Below are 18,730 nucleotides of genomic sequence, written 5' to 3'. Positions count from 1 at the left end.
TGGTCCAGACTCAAACGCAGTATGCTTTTTCATCGCAATAACGATAGGAACCAACAGGCAATGTTTGTAATGTTTTCGTTTTTGCGCGCTCACAACTGGTTCTGTCGTCTGGTCCAGACTCAAACGCAGTATGCTTTTTCATCGCAATAACGATAGGAACCAACAGGCAATGTTTGTAATGTTTTCGTTTTTGCGCGCTCACAACTGGATCTATCGTCTGGTCCAGACTCAAACGCAGTATGCTTTTTCATCGCAATAACGATAGGAACCAACAGGCAATGTTTGTAATGTTTTCGTTTTTGCGCGCTCACAACTGGTTCTGTCGTCTGGTCCAGACTCAAACGCAGTATGCTTTTTCATCGCAATAACGATAGGAACCAACAGGCAATGTTTGTAATGTTTTCGTTTTTGCGCGCTCACAACTGGTTCTGTAGTCTGATCCAGACTCAAACGCAGTATGCTTTTTCATCGCAATAACGATAGGAACCAACAGGCAATGTTTGTATTTTAAATATGCTATTGCGCGCTCACAACTGGTACAATCGTCTGTAACACAGACTGGTACGCAGTATGCTTTTTCATCGCAAGGCACATAATAAAAAACAAACTAAAAGTGTAATAATATATTGATTAAATTGTATTTAAAATATGACACAAGTAATTGATCTTATGCATTAGACGAAAAAAACGTTGGCGGCTTCATAAACAGCTCATCTGCAGACTGCACGAACGCTTGGAGTTTACGCCACTGGATGGTGTCACCGTCAGTCTGGAGTTTTAATCGAAGTAGCGCTTTCCTCCATAGTTCTTGAGAGTCTGTTTCACGAGCGTCATTAGTTTGATACACCTTGAGGTCAATATAGTACTCGCCGGAGGTGTTTGCAGTCCGGCGCTCGTTGCGGTTTGCTAATCTTGTAACGAAGAACGTAGACAACACAGGCGTTGACGAGCCATCACATTCATCGTTCCGTTCATGTCGGAGCCCGAATATATCTGTCTTATTTTTTTTGCTGCAACAAGGAGTAAAGAATAATATTAACACGTACTCGTATATTCATTATAATTTAATATAATTTTATTGTACCGTATAGTTACCTTATAATAGCAGATTTTGTGGGTGTCTTGCGTTTGCCTGTCGATGTTGTCCGTTTATGGGAACTTTCTATTTTACGTTCATTGTTGAAGGGAACGATGTCACTCTCGCAGTCCGACCTGAAAGTTTAATTTATGAATTAATTATAAACATTTATTAAACGTTATGTTACTCACACATTAATTTCATATAAAACCGTTGTTTTAAATAAAATTGAACAAGGTTCGATTACATCAAACACTGAAAAATCAAGATAGAAATTAATCGAGTAATAATATAGTACTTACATCTTTACTGGTGTGATTCTGGCAAATTAGGTGGCGATGAAGTACGAGTATACTAAACTTGCACTAAAGATATTCAGAACTTTTGTTTTGTTGAACGATTTACTTTCTAGATTTTAGCTGAAAACCAGTAGCTGGGGTATGGTATTGAACCAAATATTATATCAGCACTAGAAAGTAATGATCGCTAACCAACATGTCTTTGCTTATAAGCAAATGTGAAGTGTTATCTCGAATAATTTAAAACGTGCGCAATCAAAGCAAACGTTATAAACGACAATACAATTTATTATGTACGTATTATACTCGTGTAAATCAAAAAAAGTATCGACTAAGGGATTCTTATTGTAATGCAATATTTCGCTTTATGTGATCACGTTACATCGTATGATTTTTTACTTATTGCTAATTTAGCAATTCGTAAGGATTATCATTTTTATAGATATAATTATTTTATGATTATATTTTATGAATTATAGTTATTAGGCTGATAGGAGAATATGAAAATCTAAAGTAGACAAATAACACCGTCTGTGAGATTTTTTGCCAAAGTAAAAATTTATTAATATCTATTTAACCAAACGGATCGCAGATTTTAATATGCTAAAAATAATTAGTTTTGAACAAGTACTCAACTTTAGTCATTGATTCTGCATTATTTTTAACAAGCTACAACTTGTTATTTCTGTAATGATAATATTATTTATATTCTTTGTGCGACAACCCTACGTAAAACAATGCAAACAACAATAATTGCAATTTGAAACTTAGGTACATTCATAATTTCGTAATTTTTGCTGCATGTTAGACCTATGTCATAATAAATAATTTTCACTCACAGTTTACTTACTAAACTTAACTAAAATTAATAAATCTCATGAATTACCTGTAATTCGAAGAAACTCTTGTCTCAATATTGTAAGGTAAGTCTTTAACTATTTAACTAATTGCTTCACGATCATTAACACCTATGGATACTTAAGCTCATGTATTTTTGTTTTTTCAGGACTCCTAAATGTTAAAATTCCTTAATACCTTTGGGAAACAGAGATCGTCGCACAGTGAATAAGATCTTACAATTTACGATTAAAAATACGATACGACAATCATCTGAGGTATTGATAATCAATTAAAAAAGGAGGTAATGATTTTCTTTTGGTTTTGAAAATAGATTTGAGCTATCTTAAATAATACTATTATAATCACAGGTTTTTATGTAAAGAAATGACCGCGGTTCTTGTACCGCGTACTTAAGTCTAAATTACATTTTTGTGTGTACACTATTTCTAACCTAAGTTTCATGGTTTTTCAGAAGCAGAATAGAGCCGTTACTTTGGTGCTTGTGATGAAAATATACCATAGTCTAATAGTAGCAGCAGTCAACAGATCCTGTGATTAAGTTTTAGTTTTTAAAGTAGTATTTACACGAAAAATATACCTCGCAGGTACGATTACTCTTTTATAAGTTTCTATAGATAAAATGCCATTCTGTTCGGTTTGCAACATTGAAGTGGATTTTCGTCGTTGGAGTAACCATTTGCGAACTAATAAGCATAAAAATAATAGTACTATTCACATCAATGATAACGTCGCAATAATACATTCCTGTTTGAAAGGACGTATTACAAGTTACCGGATAGCTACACCTAAAACGGAAATAAATATTTACCCAGAAAGCTTTTTAAACATTATTAATGATCAAGTTAAATCTTTAATTGATAGTTCGCTTCAAAAACATTATTCTGTTAAAATTAATTTTGAATATTTCGCAAATTTTTTAATGTTTAAAAATGACCTCCAAGAGTTAAAGTCTTTTGCAACAAAAAATTTTATTATTCATTTAAATTACAACTTCAAATCTTTCTATGAAAAAGCTGTATCGATAATATTAAAAAAAATTGATGACTTTCAAGAAAGGGACAGCGGATGGACGTTTTTGAATAATTCACATCTAGAAATAAATATTAATAAATATCAACCTCTCAGCGGATCGCAATTTATAGATTTACCTAAATACATTAAAAATAAGAAAGCATGTTTGAATATTCAAAATAATGACGAGTGTTGTTTTTTGTGGTGTGTAGTTGCTGCTTTATACCCAACGAATAGACATCCTGAAAGAATAACATCGTATCCTCTTTTCCGCGATGTCTTGAACGTAAATGATATCCAATTGCCAATCACTTTTTCTGATATAGATACTTTTGAAAGGAACAATCCTTTTTTAAATATTTATATTTACGGTTTAAGAGGTAGTAAGACTATAACAGGACCTCTATACAAATCTGAGAAAATTAATCATAAATCTAAGAAAATTCATTTACTTTTTTTAGAAAATTCGAATTCATCTCACTATTGTCTCATTAAAGATTTACCACGCCTCGTTAAAACCCAAATAACAAAACATCATAGTAAGATATATTTCTGCGAAACCTGTTTAGTGTTTTTTTCAAGTGAAGAACGTTTTGAAAATCATTTGTGTGCAGGAGTTATTACTGTATTGCCTGATAAAGGAACATTTTTACAATTCAAAAATTATAATAAAAAACAAGACATTCCTTTCATAATCTACGCTGATTTCGAAACATTACTCGAACCGATTTCCGGCCATGAATCGGACACCGCTAACACGTCACGCTTACAACGACACGTTCCTTCAGCCTTCGCGTATAATATTGTTTCATCGTGCGATGATAATTTTAATGAATTCAAAACTTATCGTGGAATTGATTGTGTATCGAAATTTATAGCTTACTGAAGACGTCAAAAGAATTTATAACAAATTAACTCAAAATGTTTCGATTATATTTTCTGAGAAAGACGGAATTGATTACAAAAAAGCTTGGAAATGTCACATATGCGATAATCTGTTATGGAATAATAAAGTAAGAGATCACTGTCATATTACTGGTCGATATCGCGGTGCAGCTCATCGACATTGTAATTTACAATATAAGCTACCTATGTTCATACCAATATTTTTTCATAATTTATCAGGATACGACTGTCACCTTTTTATTAAAAAGTTAGGTGAAACGCCTAGCAAATTAAATATCATCCCTAGAACCAAAGAAAAATATATATCATTTTCCAAATTTATACATATAGACGAGAATGAATACGTACAAATTAGATTTTTAGATTCATTTAATTTCTTAGGCACTAGTTTAGACAAGCTATCAAAGACTATGCGAATTGAGGATTTTATTAGCTTGCGCTTTCATTTCCCTATAAATGATCAGTTTAATTTACTTACCCGAAAAGGCATTTATCCTTACGATTACATGAGCAATTGGAATTGCTATGAAGAAAAAACGTTACCACCGAAACATTTATTTTTCAATTCCTTAAGTAATGAGCATATTTCACAGGAGGACTATAACCACGCTAACTCGGTATGGACCAAATTTGGCATAAAAACAATGGGTGAATATACTGACTTATATTTAAAGACTGATGTACTATTACTTACGGACATATTTCAAAATTTTCGAAAAACTTGTAAAGTGCATTATCAGCTCGACCCTGCGTTTTATATTACTGCTCCTAGTTTATCGTTTGATGCTATGCTTTTAAAAACGGGAGTTAAATTAGAACTTATAACAGACTTATCTATTGTGCGGATGATTCAAAGCGGTATAAGAGGAGGTTTATGTATGTGTTCCCACCGCTATGCAAAAGCTAATAATAGATATATGTCATCGTATGATGCAGTGGAACCACAGTGTTTTATAAGTTATTTAGACTGTAATAATCTATACGGCTATAGTATGTGTCAGTATTTACCTCACTCGGGTTTCCGATTTTTAAATCAACAAGAAATAGATCAGTTAGTCGTAGAAAATATTAGAGATAACGCGGAATGGGGTTTTATACTTGAAGTAGATCTCTTATACCCTGAAACGTTACATAATTTACACAACGACTTACCTTTCTGTGCTGAAAAATGTAAACCCCCGGGCGGTAAAACAGAAAAACTTATTGCAAATCTCTACAATAAGTATAAATACGTGATTCATTATGTACACTTAAAGAAATGTCTTGAGCATGGTTTATTATTACGTAAAATACATAGAGTCATTACGTTTCGACAAAGTGCATATTTAAAGGAGTACATCGAATTAAATACCAAATTACGACAAAACGCAAAAAGTGTTTTTGAGCAGGATTTCTTTAAGTTATTAAACAATAGCGTTTTTGGTAAAACTTTAGAAAATACAGAAAAAAGGGTGACTGTTCATTTAGTGAACTCATGGAATAGTCCAAATAATAAAACCAAAAAATATACTTGTGCTGAAAAACTCATAAGCAATCCTTATTTTCATAGTGCTTCAGTTTTATCGGAAAACTTAGTAGCAATACAAATGAAACCTGACCGTTTAATATTGGATAAACCGATATACATAGGCTTTACTGTATTAGAACTATCTAAATCACATATGTATCATTTTCATTATAACATAGTTAAACCTTTTTACGGCGATAGAGTTAAATTATGCTACACTGACACGGATTCTTTTGTATATATTATATACACGGATGATTTCTATAACGATATAAAATATAATTTTTTACAGTACTTCGATACTAGCAACTATAACATTAATAATAAATTTATGATACCGCAAATAAATAAAAAAGTGCCGGGATTATTTAAAGACGAAATGGGTGGCGAGCTGATTACCGAATTTGTTGGTTTAAGGTCAAAATTATATTCAATAAAAACTATGAACAATGTCATTAAGAAAGCAAAAGGTATTAAGTCTTGTGTGGTCCGTGATTTAACTATTGATAATTATCAGCATGTATTATTTAATAGAGACATAATCCATCGAAAAAATATCTTATTCAAATCAATTAAACATGAAATATTTACACAAAGTGTGAATAAAATAGCACTATCAAGTAACGATGATAAACGTTTAATATCCAAATGCAATGTTGCAACCCAAGCGTGGGGACATACTTCCATCTTAAAAGGTTATTTGACTTTATGTTATCTCAATGTGTTATCATTTAACGTACATAATATAAGTTATATTATTTAAGATACAAATGAGCTGTAATATTATAGAAACAAATATGTTATTAAATAAAATACTTGTTTGTAAAACAGATTGTAAATACGTATAAATTAAATTTTGTTGAGTACAAACTTGTTTTATTGAATTAGAAGAGTTAAATATATAATACCTGTACTTTTGACATGTGTTTTATTTTCCATATGTCTTGTAATATTTGTGATTGCAATGATTCAATATAATACATAAGTTTGTAGTGGGACGAGTAGACACTTGTGCTATGTTGCAAGTAAAATATTATGCAAGATTGCAGTTTATACTTTAGTCTAAAACCGTTATGTAATATGGAACTCTAAGTATATTTACGAAAGAGTGGTTTTCAAACAATTTATATACAGACCCAAATAAATGCAAAGCTAACAATTTTAAAGCCTTATATAAAGTTGATTGTTGGTTGCGTTTTTATTATTTACAGACTATTACTATAATATAGTATATGTGACATTATACATCATCATGTCAACGGTAAGTTAGATATTGTAATCTAACGTTAACCTACTAGTGGATTATGTACACCAGTATTGATTATTTATTTTTGCGTATCTTCTTGTTTCAGATATCTGACTCAGAAATTGTGTTTAGCCAGTATGCTCAGGATCCTTACGAAGGATTCTCTGAGCTGTGTCGCACTGAACCAGAACAATGTAAAACAAAGAAAAAAAGCAGAAGCTGCGTCGCAGAGAAACTTTAAAAAAACAGAATGCCACGAAATCTTTTGTTGTCAGCCGTTTACAACGACGAGGTCTTAAGTTAATCAAAATTGCTGTTATTGATCTCTGCAACAACAATAGTTCTCAAACAAATGACAGCGATAGTGAAAACGAGAATGTTGTGATAAGTGCTCAGTATATTGTCAGGGATGCCATGGACAGTGTTATGGATGAAACAGAATCATTAGTTAAAAAGATCTCTAAATCTTTAATAGACAGTGATTTTTGATGATATCGATCTAGAATTATATTCAGTTTTTTATTAATCTTATTTATATTGGTTATTCGTTTCAATTTAATTTTGTAATTTGTATACGATGTATAATTTGAATTAAAAATACAATTATAGATAAAAGTTGTTTTATTTAAAAAATATATCTTAAATAATACATTTAATTACCACTCCAAATACTTTTTCAAACATAACACATTTTTAGAGCACATACTTTAGTGTGTACACTACAATTAAAATTAGTTTTTATTTACAAAACTATTTACTTAATGAGTAGGTACACATTTACTTTATCTAGCCATACCGCACCGTAACGGTTCACTATATTTTTATAATAACTATCGTGAGACTGATTCATTATTAAATGATGTAACGGTTTACTCACGCGTATTTATCGGGGTAGCCCGACTAGTTTCGGACCCAACCGGAGTCCTTAATCATGAGCAGACGCGGCGGGATCGCGAGTCGAACTGACGTCAGCGGCCGCGCATCTCGCTGCGTAGCGTCGCGCCCGCGCCGTGAGCGGCGGTGGGGCCGGCGACGCCGGTGGCGCGGGTGGGGGGTCTGCTGTCGTCATTGGCATCGTCCGTGCTCCCGTACTGGCTGAGTCAGTGCATACTATGCTGACCGCGTCGCTTTCCAGGCTTGGCTTCGTATGACATAACGCAGCATTCAGTGCTGGTTTCCACGCTGGTGGCAGTGTCCATCCACGATCTCTATTGAAATTCGGGTGACGGCTGATTTCTATAGCCTCACGTACTTTTCGCGGCACGAAGTATTTCTCCTTCGCTAGTACGGAGGCTTTGTCGAAACGTATGTAGTGTGCCGTCCCCGCATTACACACATGTTCTGCCACTGCCGACTTGTCGGTGTCCATGTTCTTCATGCTGCGTATATGTTCGCCAAGTCTGGTTGCTACATTACGCCGGGTTTCCCCAATATAGCTCAGGCCGCGCCGAAGCGTACGAACACAAGATAACGCAAATGGTGGGCGACACAAGTGTTTATTGTAAAGTTAGTTACAACCCTACATCCCGAGTCACGACGAAGATAAACAAACTTCTCCACATCATCGGTGACAAGGAGCTGGTAGCACAACTACGTCCACTCAATCCGACACCACCCAAAATTTATGGTTTGCCAAAAATACACAAATCAAATTGGCCCCTACGACCTATAGTTAGCCAGATAGACGCACCGACCTATAAACTGTCGCGTCACCTGGCTACACTATTACAACCATACACGGGCAAAACGAGTAGCTACGTGAGAGACTCCCGTCATTTTGTTGAGTTGCTAGAGGGTATACAGCTGCAGGACACAGATATAATGGTTAGTTTTGACATTACGTCGCTGTTTACCAACGTACCAGTAGATGAGGTCATACGAATAATCACAACCCTTTTAGGCGGAACTACACTACCTACTGGCTACGTTGAGAGTATCACGTATTGTCTTAAAAGTGGATATTTCCTGTGGCGAGGGGACTTTTACCTCCAAATTGACGGAGTGGCTATGGGCTCACCACTGGCGCCCGTTGTGGCAAACATCTTCATGGAGTGGTTTGAGGAAAAAGCACTAGACTCTGCAAACGTGAAACCGCGATACTGGTGGCGATATGTAGATGATATCTTTGCTGTCGTCGCCCGGGACGCATTGAAGGACCTGACGTCACACCAAAATCGGGTGCACGCGAAGATAGAGGTCACCATAGAGGAGGAAAAAGAAGGAAAGTTACCGTTCCTGGACGTACTGGTCATCCGAGAGCCGAACGGACGGGTGACTCATACCGTATACCGGAAGCCAACGCACACAGACCGGTACCTACGAGCCGACTCCCATCACCACCCCTCACACCTATCTTCGGTGCCTCGTACGCTGCTGAACCGAGCACTCGCTCTCTGCGACCATGAATACGTCAATGCGGAACTGAGGCATGTACGTGACGTATTAGAGCGCAACGGATATCAGTGGCGCAAGTGCAGACGTCTCCTGGGATCTGCGGGCGAAGCTCGCAAGCGTCCGGCGGAGGCTGAGCGGACTCCTGCGTACTTACCATACGTGCAGGGTGTCACAGACAAGATAGGTCGCTTGTTACGCCGGAGATATAGCATCAAGACGATCTATCGGCCACCCGGACAACTGCGACAGATGATCCGCTCTCCCAAGGACAAGGATCCTTTAGGCTTCCCGGGAGTATACAAAATACCGTGCGACTGCGGCCTGAGCTATATTGGGGAAACCCGGCGTAATGTAGCAACCAGACTTGGCGAACATATACGCAGCATGAAGAACATGGACACCGACAAGTCGGCAGTGGCAGAACATGTGTGTAATGCGGGGACGGCACACTACATACGTTTCGACAAAGCCTCCGTACTAGCGAAGGAGAAATACTTCGTGCCGCGAAAAGTACGTGAGGCTATAGAAATCAGCCGTCACCCGAATTTCAATAGAGATCGTGGATGGACACTGCCACCAGCGTGGAAACCAGCACTAAATGCTGCGTTATGTCATACGAAGCCAGGCCTGGAAAGCGACGCGGTCAGCATAGTATGCACTGACTCAACCAGTACGGGAGCACGGACGATGCCAATGACGACAGCAGACCCCCCACCCGCGCCACCGGCGTCGCCGGCCCCACCGCCGCTCACGGCGCGGGCGCGACGCTACGCAGCGAGATGCGCGGCCGCTGACGTCAGTTCGACTCGCGATCCCGCCGCGTCTGCTCATGATTAAGGACTCCGGTTGGGTCCGAAACTAGTCGGGCTACCCCGATAAATACGCGTGAGTAAACCGTTACATCATTTAATAATGAATCAGTCTCACGATAGTTATTATAAAAAAGGTACACATTTTACCATTCTAAATACTTTTTTATACATAACACATTTTTAAGTGCACAATGTTTTGCATGTATATTACATAGTGGTTTCTTAGGTTTACGCGAATGTTAGACATTGAAATGAAACTACTTTTACGGATTTTATCGCGGTTTAATTTTAGATTTTAGTTCCCGACGTTTCGAAACCTTTGCAGGTATCATGGTCACGGGCAGACTGAGATGGTGTTCGTCTTGACAGAAGATGTTGCTCGTTCTACCTTCATATTTTAATTAATTATTTGTGGTCCGACCTACGCAGTATGAGCTCACTGTGTCTTGATGTCTTGCAGCGCTGCTCTTGGGTTTGGCCTTGAGTTTATTTATTATTGGATCCCAAGTAGGTGATATCTTCCAGCCATCTTCTCTATTGAAATTAGGGTGTTTTTTAATCTCAATAGCCTCGCGAAACATCCTAGGTAGGAATTTGGATTCTTTAGCGAGGATCTGTGGTTGGTCAAATCTAATATAATGGCTGGAACCTTCAGCATGTTCGGCGACTGCAGACTTCGTTGAGCGGCGGTGTTTGACGTCAGCTATGTGTTCTTTAACTGCACGAACACCATCTCAGTCTGCCCGTGACCATGATACCTGCAAAGGTTTCGAAACGTCGGGAACTAAAATCTAAAATTAAACCGCGATAAAATCCGTAAAAGTAGTTTCATTTCAATGTATATTACAATTAAAATTAGATTGACCAACACAATATTTTTTATACAGCTCTGAGAAATTGATACAATGTGTTGTTCCAAGGTCTGATACCACACAATCCTCACAAAGATCATTTATCCACTTTATCTTTTGAAAGCCATTTACAATAATTTCCTTATTTTCTAGATATGGAACAATTATTCGTTTAAACTCTCTGTAGTCAATGTATCCCTCGTTCCAATAAATACCTTTATGCCTTTCCAACCATTTAACTTGTGTCTTTTCGTCGCTTGTCAAATATTTAAACAAGTATGGAGGTTTTACTAAAAATGTTTGAGTATATTCTCGAGTAGCAAAAGCCAATTCCTTTATTATGAAATTGTTATAAAGATCTTTAAAACCTTGAACATCTATTATGATAGTATTTGGATTCATGATATTTTTCTCACAGTATTACTTAAGGGTTTGTATTCAATGATACAATCGTTCAATATGAGACAATATGCTGAAGTTTGGTCTGGTATCTCCGCTTCGCACTCAATTTCTACTCTCACATCGACAACAGGGCCTGTTTTTACGTTGTCCGCTTGTCTAGAGCAATTGATTATAAATAGTGGTGCTATATCTCTAAATTGTTTCTGACTTAATAATGGCTCCGAACGGCGTCCGTAATAAGACTGTTGAAATCGGATGTATTGCTCATATAATAAAGCGATTCTATTATTCGCGAAACTAATATTAAGGTTTTCATACGGGAAGTAAGTCGAATTTAGATATACTTTAACATCCCGAACGTGACAGTGATCAAACTGTGACATATCAGAACTTGAATTATTTTTTCTGTTTGTTTGTAAACCAATAATTACGTATCTTGGTTTCTCTATTTGCGATGAAGTTTTTATAGACCAGGTGTGTTTCGTAGTTTTTGGTAGAGCTGGGTATTCGTATAAATCCCAATTTCTAAATATCATCTGAAGAGGTCGATCTTTTTCTAACAATTTTAACAAACTTATTTTTTCTTTGTCCGATACTTTAACATGCGGTACACGCCATATAATTTTATTGATCTTTATGTCGTCAATTACTTCACCAGTATTCAGTTTCACTGCATTTAAGTTCGTGTTACTTCTTAGCAATATCAGTTCATGTCTACTGTTTATAACAATTTTCTTAAAATCTTCAGCAAAACCAAGTATGTTACATAGTGGTATAGAAACGGAAAAATTACCTCCATTAATATTTTTTATACCATCAATGTTCCAGCCCCATGCGTGAGATAGCTTTGATTCACTTTCATTCATCGATATTAATGATTTCATGGTGGTAGTAACTCCCGCATTTTTTATTTTATCAATCTCCACGCCATTTAATTCGTACCTTATATCTTGGAAAAGATAGAGTAGAGCATTATTAGTAAAATGAACACTGCTCGCGGCTTCTTTTGAATCCTTTTTATTAACAACTATGGTTCCTTCCAAATACAAAGTGCTTGCTGACGGTAGTACATACAAGTCCTGTTGGTTGATAGGTATGCGTATCTCGTCATTCCTGTTAAAACTAGTCACGTACGGTTTATATGAATGGTATTCGATGCCTTCAACAGTATTGTCGTAGGTTGGTGCGGATAAAACATCTAAGATATTCATTTTAGTAAACCGATTGCTTTAAGAAATGCTTTATTTTCTCTTGTTAATTTTATTATTTTCCTCGAGCTAGACCTTATATGACTGGGAGCTTGATGTAAACTGAGGATTTTTTCTGGTTGATATATATATTTATTATAGTCAATCATTTTTTCTTCTTAGATGTAAATACAGCTGTACTTCTTCACCGCGTAAATTTATTAGTTGATTGTTTATGTCCAGTAACCGTATATGTATGCAGCTTATGTTGTTTTGGTTAATCGGAAAGTATATTGCGTTTTTAGGAATTTCTATGATTCTATATCCTGGTGGCACGTTGAGTGCAAATTCGTGGATAATGTGACTGGGCTCTCCGTTTATGTACGAACCACTGACAATATCACATTCAATCCTGATCACGGTTGTTGGTAAAATGTTAACTGGGAACTGTGAGACATGCAATTTATTAGCTTTCAAGATCTGCTTATCATACCCTAGTAGATTTCGAAAAGTGTCTTCCTTATCGAAGTTTATATCTTTTGAACAGAGTATTGTAGTTTTTAGAGTATTGTTATTGCATCGTAGTTTTATCGATGCATTTTGTATTTTGGATTTAATATAATCACTAATATCTTGAAGTTCATAAGTTCCTTCGGGTATTTCAATTACTTCCTCGGATCCATAGTAGAACTTATTGTTCTTTTTATCAATATTTGGAATAGAATTAAACGTTGAGAAATGCAATAATGCGCATTCGTACTGACCGTTTAATTGTAATGTGTTTGGATAGTATGTAGACAAATCTGATGAGTTTCCAGTTATTGACAAAGTGAGGGACATCTTCAGAATGATAAAAATGAAAGAATAACATATTAATTTATACACGTTTATTTTTCCAAAAATTCCTTAGATATTCTAAACATAAGTGTCCACAATTCACAGAATTGAATTTTTGGTATCTTGTGTAGTTATAAAAAATATTATAGTTTTTTAAGTACCGTATCAATTCGAGAGGCGGTTTTAAATCACCAAAGCTGTCAAAATATTCACAATAATTATTAAATTTAACATAAGCTACCCAATGCGTTCCTTCATTTTTTGAATTGTCCAAATTCACAATAGCACATTCAACCTGTTTTGGTTTTCTCGGTAGCTGATCTTTCATGTAAACTCCTCGAAAGTATGGCAAGTCGCGTGCGTGCTTTTTGATATCAATATCAGTTAATGGACGATTAGGTAGCTCTCTTATCAGTTTTTTGATGAATTTATAAACAAACCTGTACCATTTTTATGTGGTTTAATGTACAACCCTTTTCCTATGGCTAATGCTTCCATAGTTTTATTGTGTCGTTCAGTTTCTTGTAAATTTTTTTGAGCTGTTCTATAATCGTTAACAGTTTTTTGCGATACCAGCAGCACCACCCGCTAAAGATCCTAATGCCGATAAACCAGCAAAAATTGGGATCAAAGGCAGAACTCCACCAGTTTTCGGTATGGGTATGACCCGAGGAACTCGTACTTTCTGTATGCAAGGAAATATTTTTCTTGCAGCCAAGTAAGCGGCGTTTATAAGAGCCTTACTGTCCTTGTGTTTTAGTTTTCTAATTTTTGATCTTATTTTCGACACAAAGCTGTTAAACGTTTTAATTCCTGCACCAGACTTTATTTTGGCTTTCATGACTTTGCTCACTAACCATGAGCTAAGTTTTTCCCCTTTTCCTGCATCCTTAGACCTAAGTCTTTGTTTAGCCATGTTTAACAGTTGTAAATCGGCTTTGTGTCGATTAGGTAAATCTGTATGGTTCTGATATGCAATATCGTGATGCATACAAGCTTCGTCTAACTTGTTTACGCCTCGATCTCCACGTAGTAAACGTTTTTGAAGTTTAGTACCTGGTCCACAATAATTGTAACCAGGCAAATGAAGTTCAAAGGGTAAATTATTAATCACACTATTTACTAGTCCACCACCTTGCATCGTTCAAAGCAAAATGAAAGACATGTAAGAAATAATAATGTTTATATGAATGATTTGATATCTACCTTTTATCAATTCACAATCGCAGCTCTGTTGATCCAACTATTTTCTGCGTTACTTAAACCTAACCATTTCACAAACAATTTATTTCCTTTTCTTTTAAAACTTTTTCTATCAAATAAACGCTTGGGAAATATGTTTTTTGAAGTTCCGGTTCATAAAAAGTTCCTAAAATAGCTTGTTTTCGTTGATCTTCTATGTGATACGTTGTGGGTGTGGTATTGTTAACTTTTTTATGGTAAATATTTCAGTTGACCAATTAGGAGTATATCCCTTTTTAAAAACATGCTTGTATTTACTAATCCGAACACTGTCACCAACTTTGAACTTTGGTACGCAACGAAAAGATATGTGCTTATGTGTTCTTTTTATATTGTCTTTTAGGTTTAACTCATTGCATTTATTTACTTCAACAGGTTTGCATTTAATAGTACGGTGCTTTGTGTTGTTATAAATTTTCAACGTATCTTGTAACACCGTTACATACCACTTGTAGTTTCCGTTCATACTAAAACACTTATACAATTTATTTTTAAAAGTTTTATCAAACGCTCTACAATTGAAGCTTTCTTTGTAGAAAAGGTCGAGTAATGGTTAATATTAACCTTTTCATGAGCATTTGGAATGATGTATTATAAAACTCTGTTCCTGAATCTGTTTGTAAATTAACTGGTTTGCGTTGACTTTTATTGAGTATGTTCTCAAATGCAGTAGTAACATCAATTTTATTTTTCGATTTGAGCGGTTCTGCCCAGGCGTATTTTGAGAAACAATCAATCACCAATAATATGTAATTGTAACCTTTGTTGTATTTTCCTTAATTTTGCATGTCCATTAAATCGGCTTGCCACAAATCATCAATCCCTTTTAAAATTACAGATCGTCGATAAAAATTTTTCTCGCTGCTTTATGGATTTCATTTACAATTTCTTGTTTGGACATTATGATGACTTTTAGGTGCTAATAAGTTATCTACAGCTGTTTTGTGTAAAACTTATCTTCTAAATGAATGGAAACTTCATATATCTTCGCTTTTAAAGTATTTTGTACATCGTCCATAATTCGAGCTTGCATTAACAGCGTGGCTTTATGTAAATCTTTTGTTATTTTTGTTATGAATTGATCGACATAGACCTTATTTACAGCGTCATCTGGCTCTACAGGAGTTCTGATACCTCTTAACGTTGCAGCTTTCAAATCAAATTCACCATTTTCTGTTTTTGTCAATGAATTATCATTACTCTCGAATAATTCAGTCAATCGCATTCTTTTATGAATATAATGACCAAATTTGTCTATATTCATTTTAAATGTATAAGTAGTATTAGTATGCTTTTTATTGAAGGGTTAACAGTAAAATGAAACGTATGCAGAGGATGGAAGATATTTATTAACTGATAACCTTACTTTCACGTAATTCTTCAATGATGGAGATTATTTCATTGTCCAGCCCAGTGTTGCCAGCGTCTCGTGAAGCAATCAAAAGTTTTAATCTATCCACTAGTTCGTTTGGATTGTCCCAATAAACATAGTCTACGTTTTTTCTCCACACTTTGTCAAGGGTAGTCCATTTCCCTTTGGTTGATTATAGATCTGATTTGTACTTTGTAATTTGAAAAGAGGTTTAATAATTTGCAAATATTTTTGTCCTTTGCTACTTTTGATGGGTTTGTTTGGTTCAAAATCTCGACGATGTGCATTTGTATCGAGCAGCATGGACTTGTAATGTTGCATATCATTATCTGTCACTATACTCAAGTCTACATCTTTTTTTAGCAGCAAATGTTTCAAACCGGGTGTATTACGATATTTGCGACCCGCGACTGTAACAAAATCGTCACCAATCGTAATGCTAGCTGAACCTAACATAAGTTTTCCACGCTCTATCCGAACACCGAATGGTACATCATGTAGTGCTTCAGGAGATAGGGACCAAGATGATGTATCGCATTCTTCGTTCTTATCACCCATGGATTGAAATGAAGATTCACTGTCGATTTCATTTTCATCACTGCTTTCTTCGTACTTTCTGCTACTAGAGGCTTCATTGTTTAATGTATGACTGTTTTCCAGGATTTTTCCATTTTCATTAGAAGTAGTTTCATTACTGGTGTTGCTTAGTAAATTAAGTGATTCGGTTATAGGTTTAAAAACCGTTTCTAATGCTTGCTTATTGCCAATCTCAAGCTCTCTCATGGCGCGTACTTTTTTCTTTACAGCCGCTGAAGCATCTACTATTTGTCTTTTCAATGATTTTTCCATCGTTGATAAATGTATAGTTATCTCATAAGAGTTGTTAAACGAGTAATAAGGTAACAATGTCAGGAGTCTTAAATATATATCATTTTCTTATTCAAAGACGACAAATGTGTCAAACTTATTTCTATAACATCCATTATTTTTAGGGCAATCTTTATTTATTACCAGAAAGTTGTAAGGTTCACTCCAAATTTTAGAACACATTTCACGAAACTGAGCCCAAGTCATATCTGTATTAACGTGTTCTTCATATATATGCTTCAGATTAATATCATCCTGCTTAAATAGTACGATAAGGTTAGCGTTGTCTCTTACTAACTGTTTTGGCACTTTACTATACGTTTGATTGAGATAAAAACAATCGATATTTATGTGTCGACCCATTGCAAAGTAATCTCGCATGTTACTTTGATTTTCACATGCAACGTCATCAAATATTATGACAGAGTTCGGTTTAGCATCCTGAACACTTAAAACGTCTTCATTTCCATGATATTTCTGAAATGAAATACCTGGAACTCGTTGTAAAACACTTTCCAGAAATCTATACTTAAGTTGGTGCAAAGTTTTGAATAAACGTAAACATTTTGAAATTTTAAACCATTTTCATGGATAAGAAGACCAATATGAGCAAATTTGTTTTTCCACAATTTGACGGACCACAAATTATACAACGTACTATGTTAGGTAATAATTCACTATGACGAGCATGAGTCTTGGGAATATCATCACAGATAGTGTTTACATTCAATGATTGGGGTTGTTTAATAAACTTCATGTCTAAGAATGGTAAAATACGTTCATAGCCTTCACTTATAAACTTTTTTGATCAATCGAATCACAAATTACACATGGTAAGCCTGTGAGAATACTCGACTAAATGGATCGAGTCGATTATCGGATATTGAACATACTCTACCACTATCGGCTGCGAGGCGCACCCGCCGAGCGACCAGCCACCATTAGGCGTTCTATTCCATGATATGTGTCGCTCATAACCTATTGGGCATTCTGTCCCACGACGCGAATGCGCATGCATGAGCGGAGGAGTGGACAGAATGCCCAATAATATACTACTAGTAAAAACAATAATATTAATCTTAGGAAAAAGCATGTAATTTTAAATTCACAGATACAGGCCTTAAATAGGCAACTAGATCAAAGTAGGATTATGTATGATCAAGAGACAGCGATCCTCCAAGAACAGCTTGAGTCTAGGGAATGCACTCTGCAAGATATATTCCATAAATATGAAGCGTCACAAAAAGAACTGAGTGAACGCATGGTGGAGGCCGGATCCCTGACCAATAATCTGTGTTGTGCTTGCTCCTGCTCACCGCCCACGGCCTCTGTCAAACCTCAAAGTGCAGAACCTGTACCGGTGCTCACTAAACCAGCTTTAAAAAAGGTTAGCTTGCAAAGAATAAAAAAGATAAAATTATAAGGACACATATCTTTTCAGATAAATTAGGTCAAGGATTAGGTAGTATCATTTGTTCCTGTTCCCAGCAGAGTGTACTGAATACCTGTTTACCCGGTGCCAGTTTTTGCAAAATTTCAATGCAGGTTCCACTGGTATTTTATTATTTGGGGATGGCCTGGCTGTCAGTAGTGCAAATATTATTGATTGTATTGATTCAATGTTACAAATTTGTGAAAAGAATAAATGTAAATTTATTTTCTGTGCTCTGCCCTACTCTAATTCATTAACTTATGAGCAGAATATGCATATATACAATTTAAATTTATTAATCTATAATATTACTTGTTATAACCAAAATTCAATTATGTACTTTGATATGAATAAATTTTGTAGGTCATTTAAAATGACCCAGTACAGTATGTATTTGTCAAGTGCATGTAAGCGACGAATTGCTAA

General features: G+C 35.6%; 2 protein-coding genes across 2 annotated transcripts; one reads left to right on the top strand and one right to left on the bottom strand.

Moving 5' to 3' along the window:
• Positions 1–514: 514 nt before the first annotated feature.
• Positions 515–1,618, bottom strand: LOC113494912. Its single transcript, XM_026873431.1, has 3 exons — positions 1,381–1,618; positions 1,096–1,212; positions 515–1,010 (listed from the first exon to the last, which is right to left on the bottom strand). Coding segments are annotated over exons 1-3 (462 nt in total). The 5' UTR covers positions 1,383–1,618; the 3' UTR covers positions 515–667.
• A 6,766-nt stretch (positions 1,619–8,384) lies between these two features.
• On the top strand, positions 8,385–18,322 carry LOC113495139. The gene is made up of 3 exons (XM_026873744.1): positions 8,385–9,338; positions 17,984–18,259; positions 18,314–18,322. Exons 1-3 carry the CDS (start codon positions 8,385–8,387, stop codon positions 18,320–18,322), a joined length of 1,239 nt encoding a protein of 412 aa, XP_026729545.1.
• Positions 18,323–18,730: the final 408 nt, after the last annotated feature.

This window comes from Trichoplusia ni, chromosome 6 (assembly GCF_003590095.1).
Source record: "Trichoplusia ni isolate ovarian cell line Hi5 chromosome 6, tn1, whole genome shotgun sequence".
Classification (NCBI taxonomy): domain Eukaryota; kingdom Metazoa; phylum Arthropoda; class Insecta; order Lepidoptera; family Noctuidae; genus Trichoplusia; species Trichoplusia ni.
Note: the sequence above shows the minus strand (reverse complement) of the source record. Positions and strands in the feature narration are given on the sequence as shown.

Bases quoted from the DNA above. Each gene is read 5' to 3' on its own strand.
- LOC113494912 (XM_026873431.1), bottom strand. The intron at 1,011-1,095 runs GTAACTATACGG...TCCTTGTTGCAG, and splicing joins ACAAAATCTGCTATTATAAG to CAAAAAAAATAAGACAGATA.
- LOC113495139 (XM_026873744.1), top strand. From the start codon at position 8,385: ATGGTGGGCGACACAAGTGTTTATTGTAAAGTTAGTTACAACCCTACA. The intron at 9,339-17,983 runs GTACGTGACGTA...TTAAATTCACAG, and splicing joins TCAATGCGGAACTGAGGCAT to ATACAGGCCTTAAATAGGCA.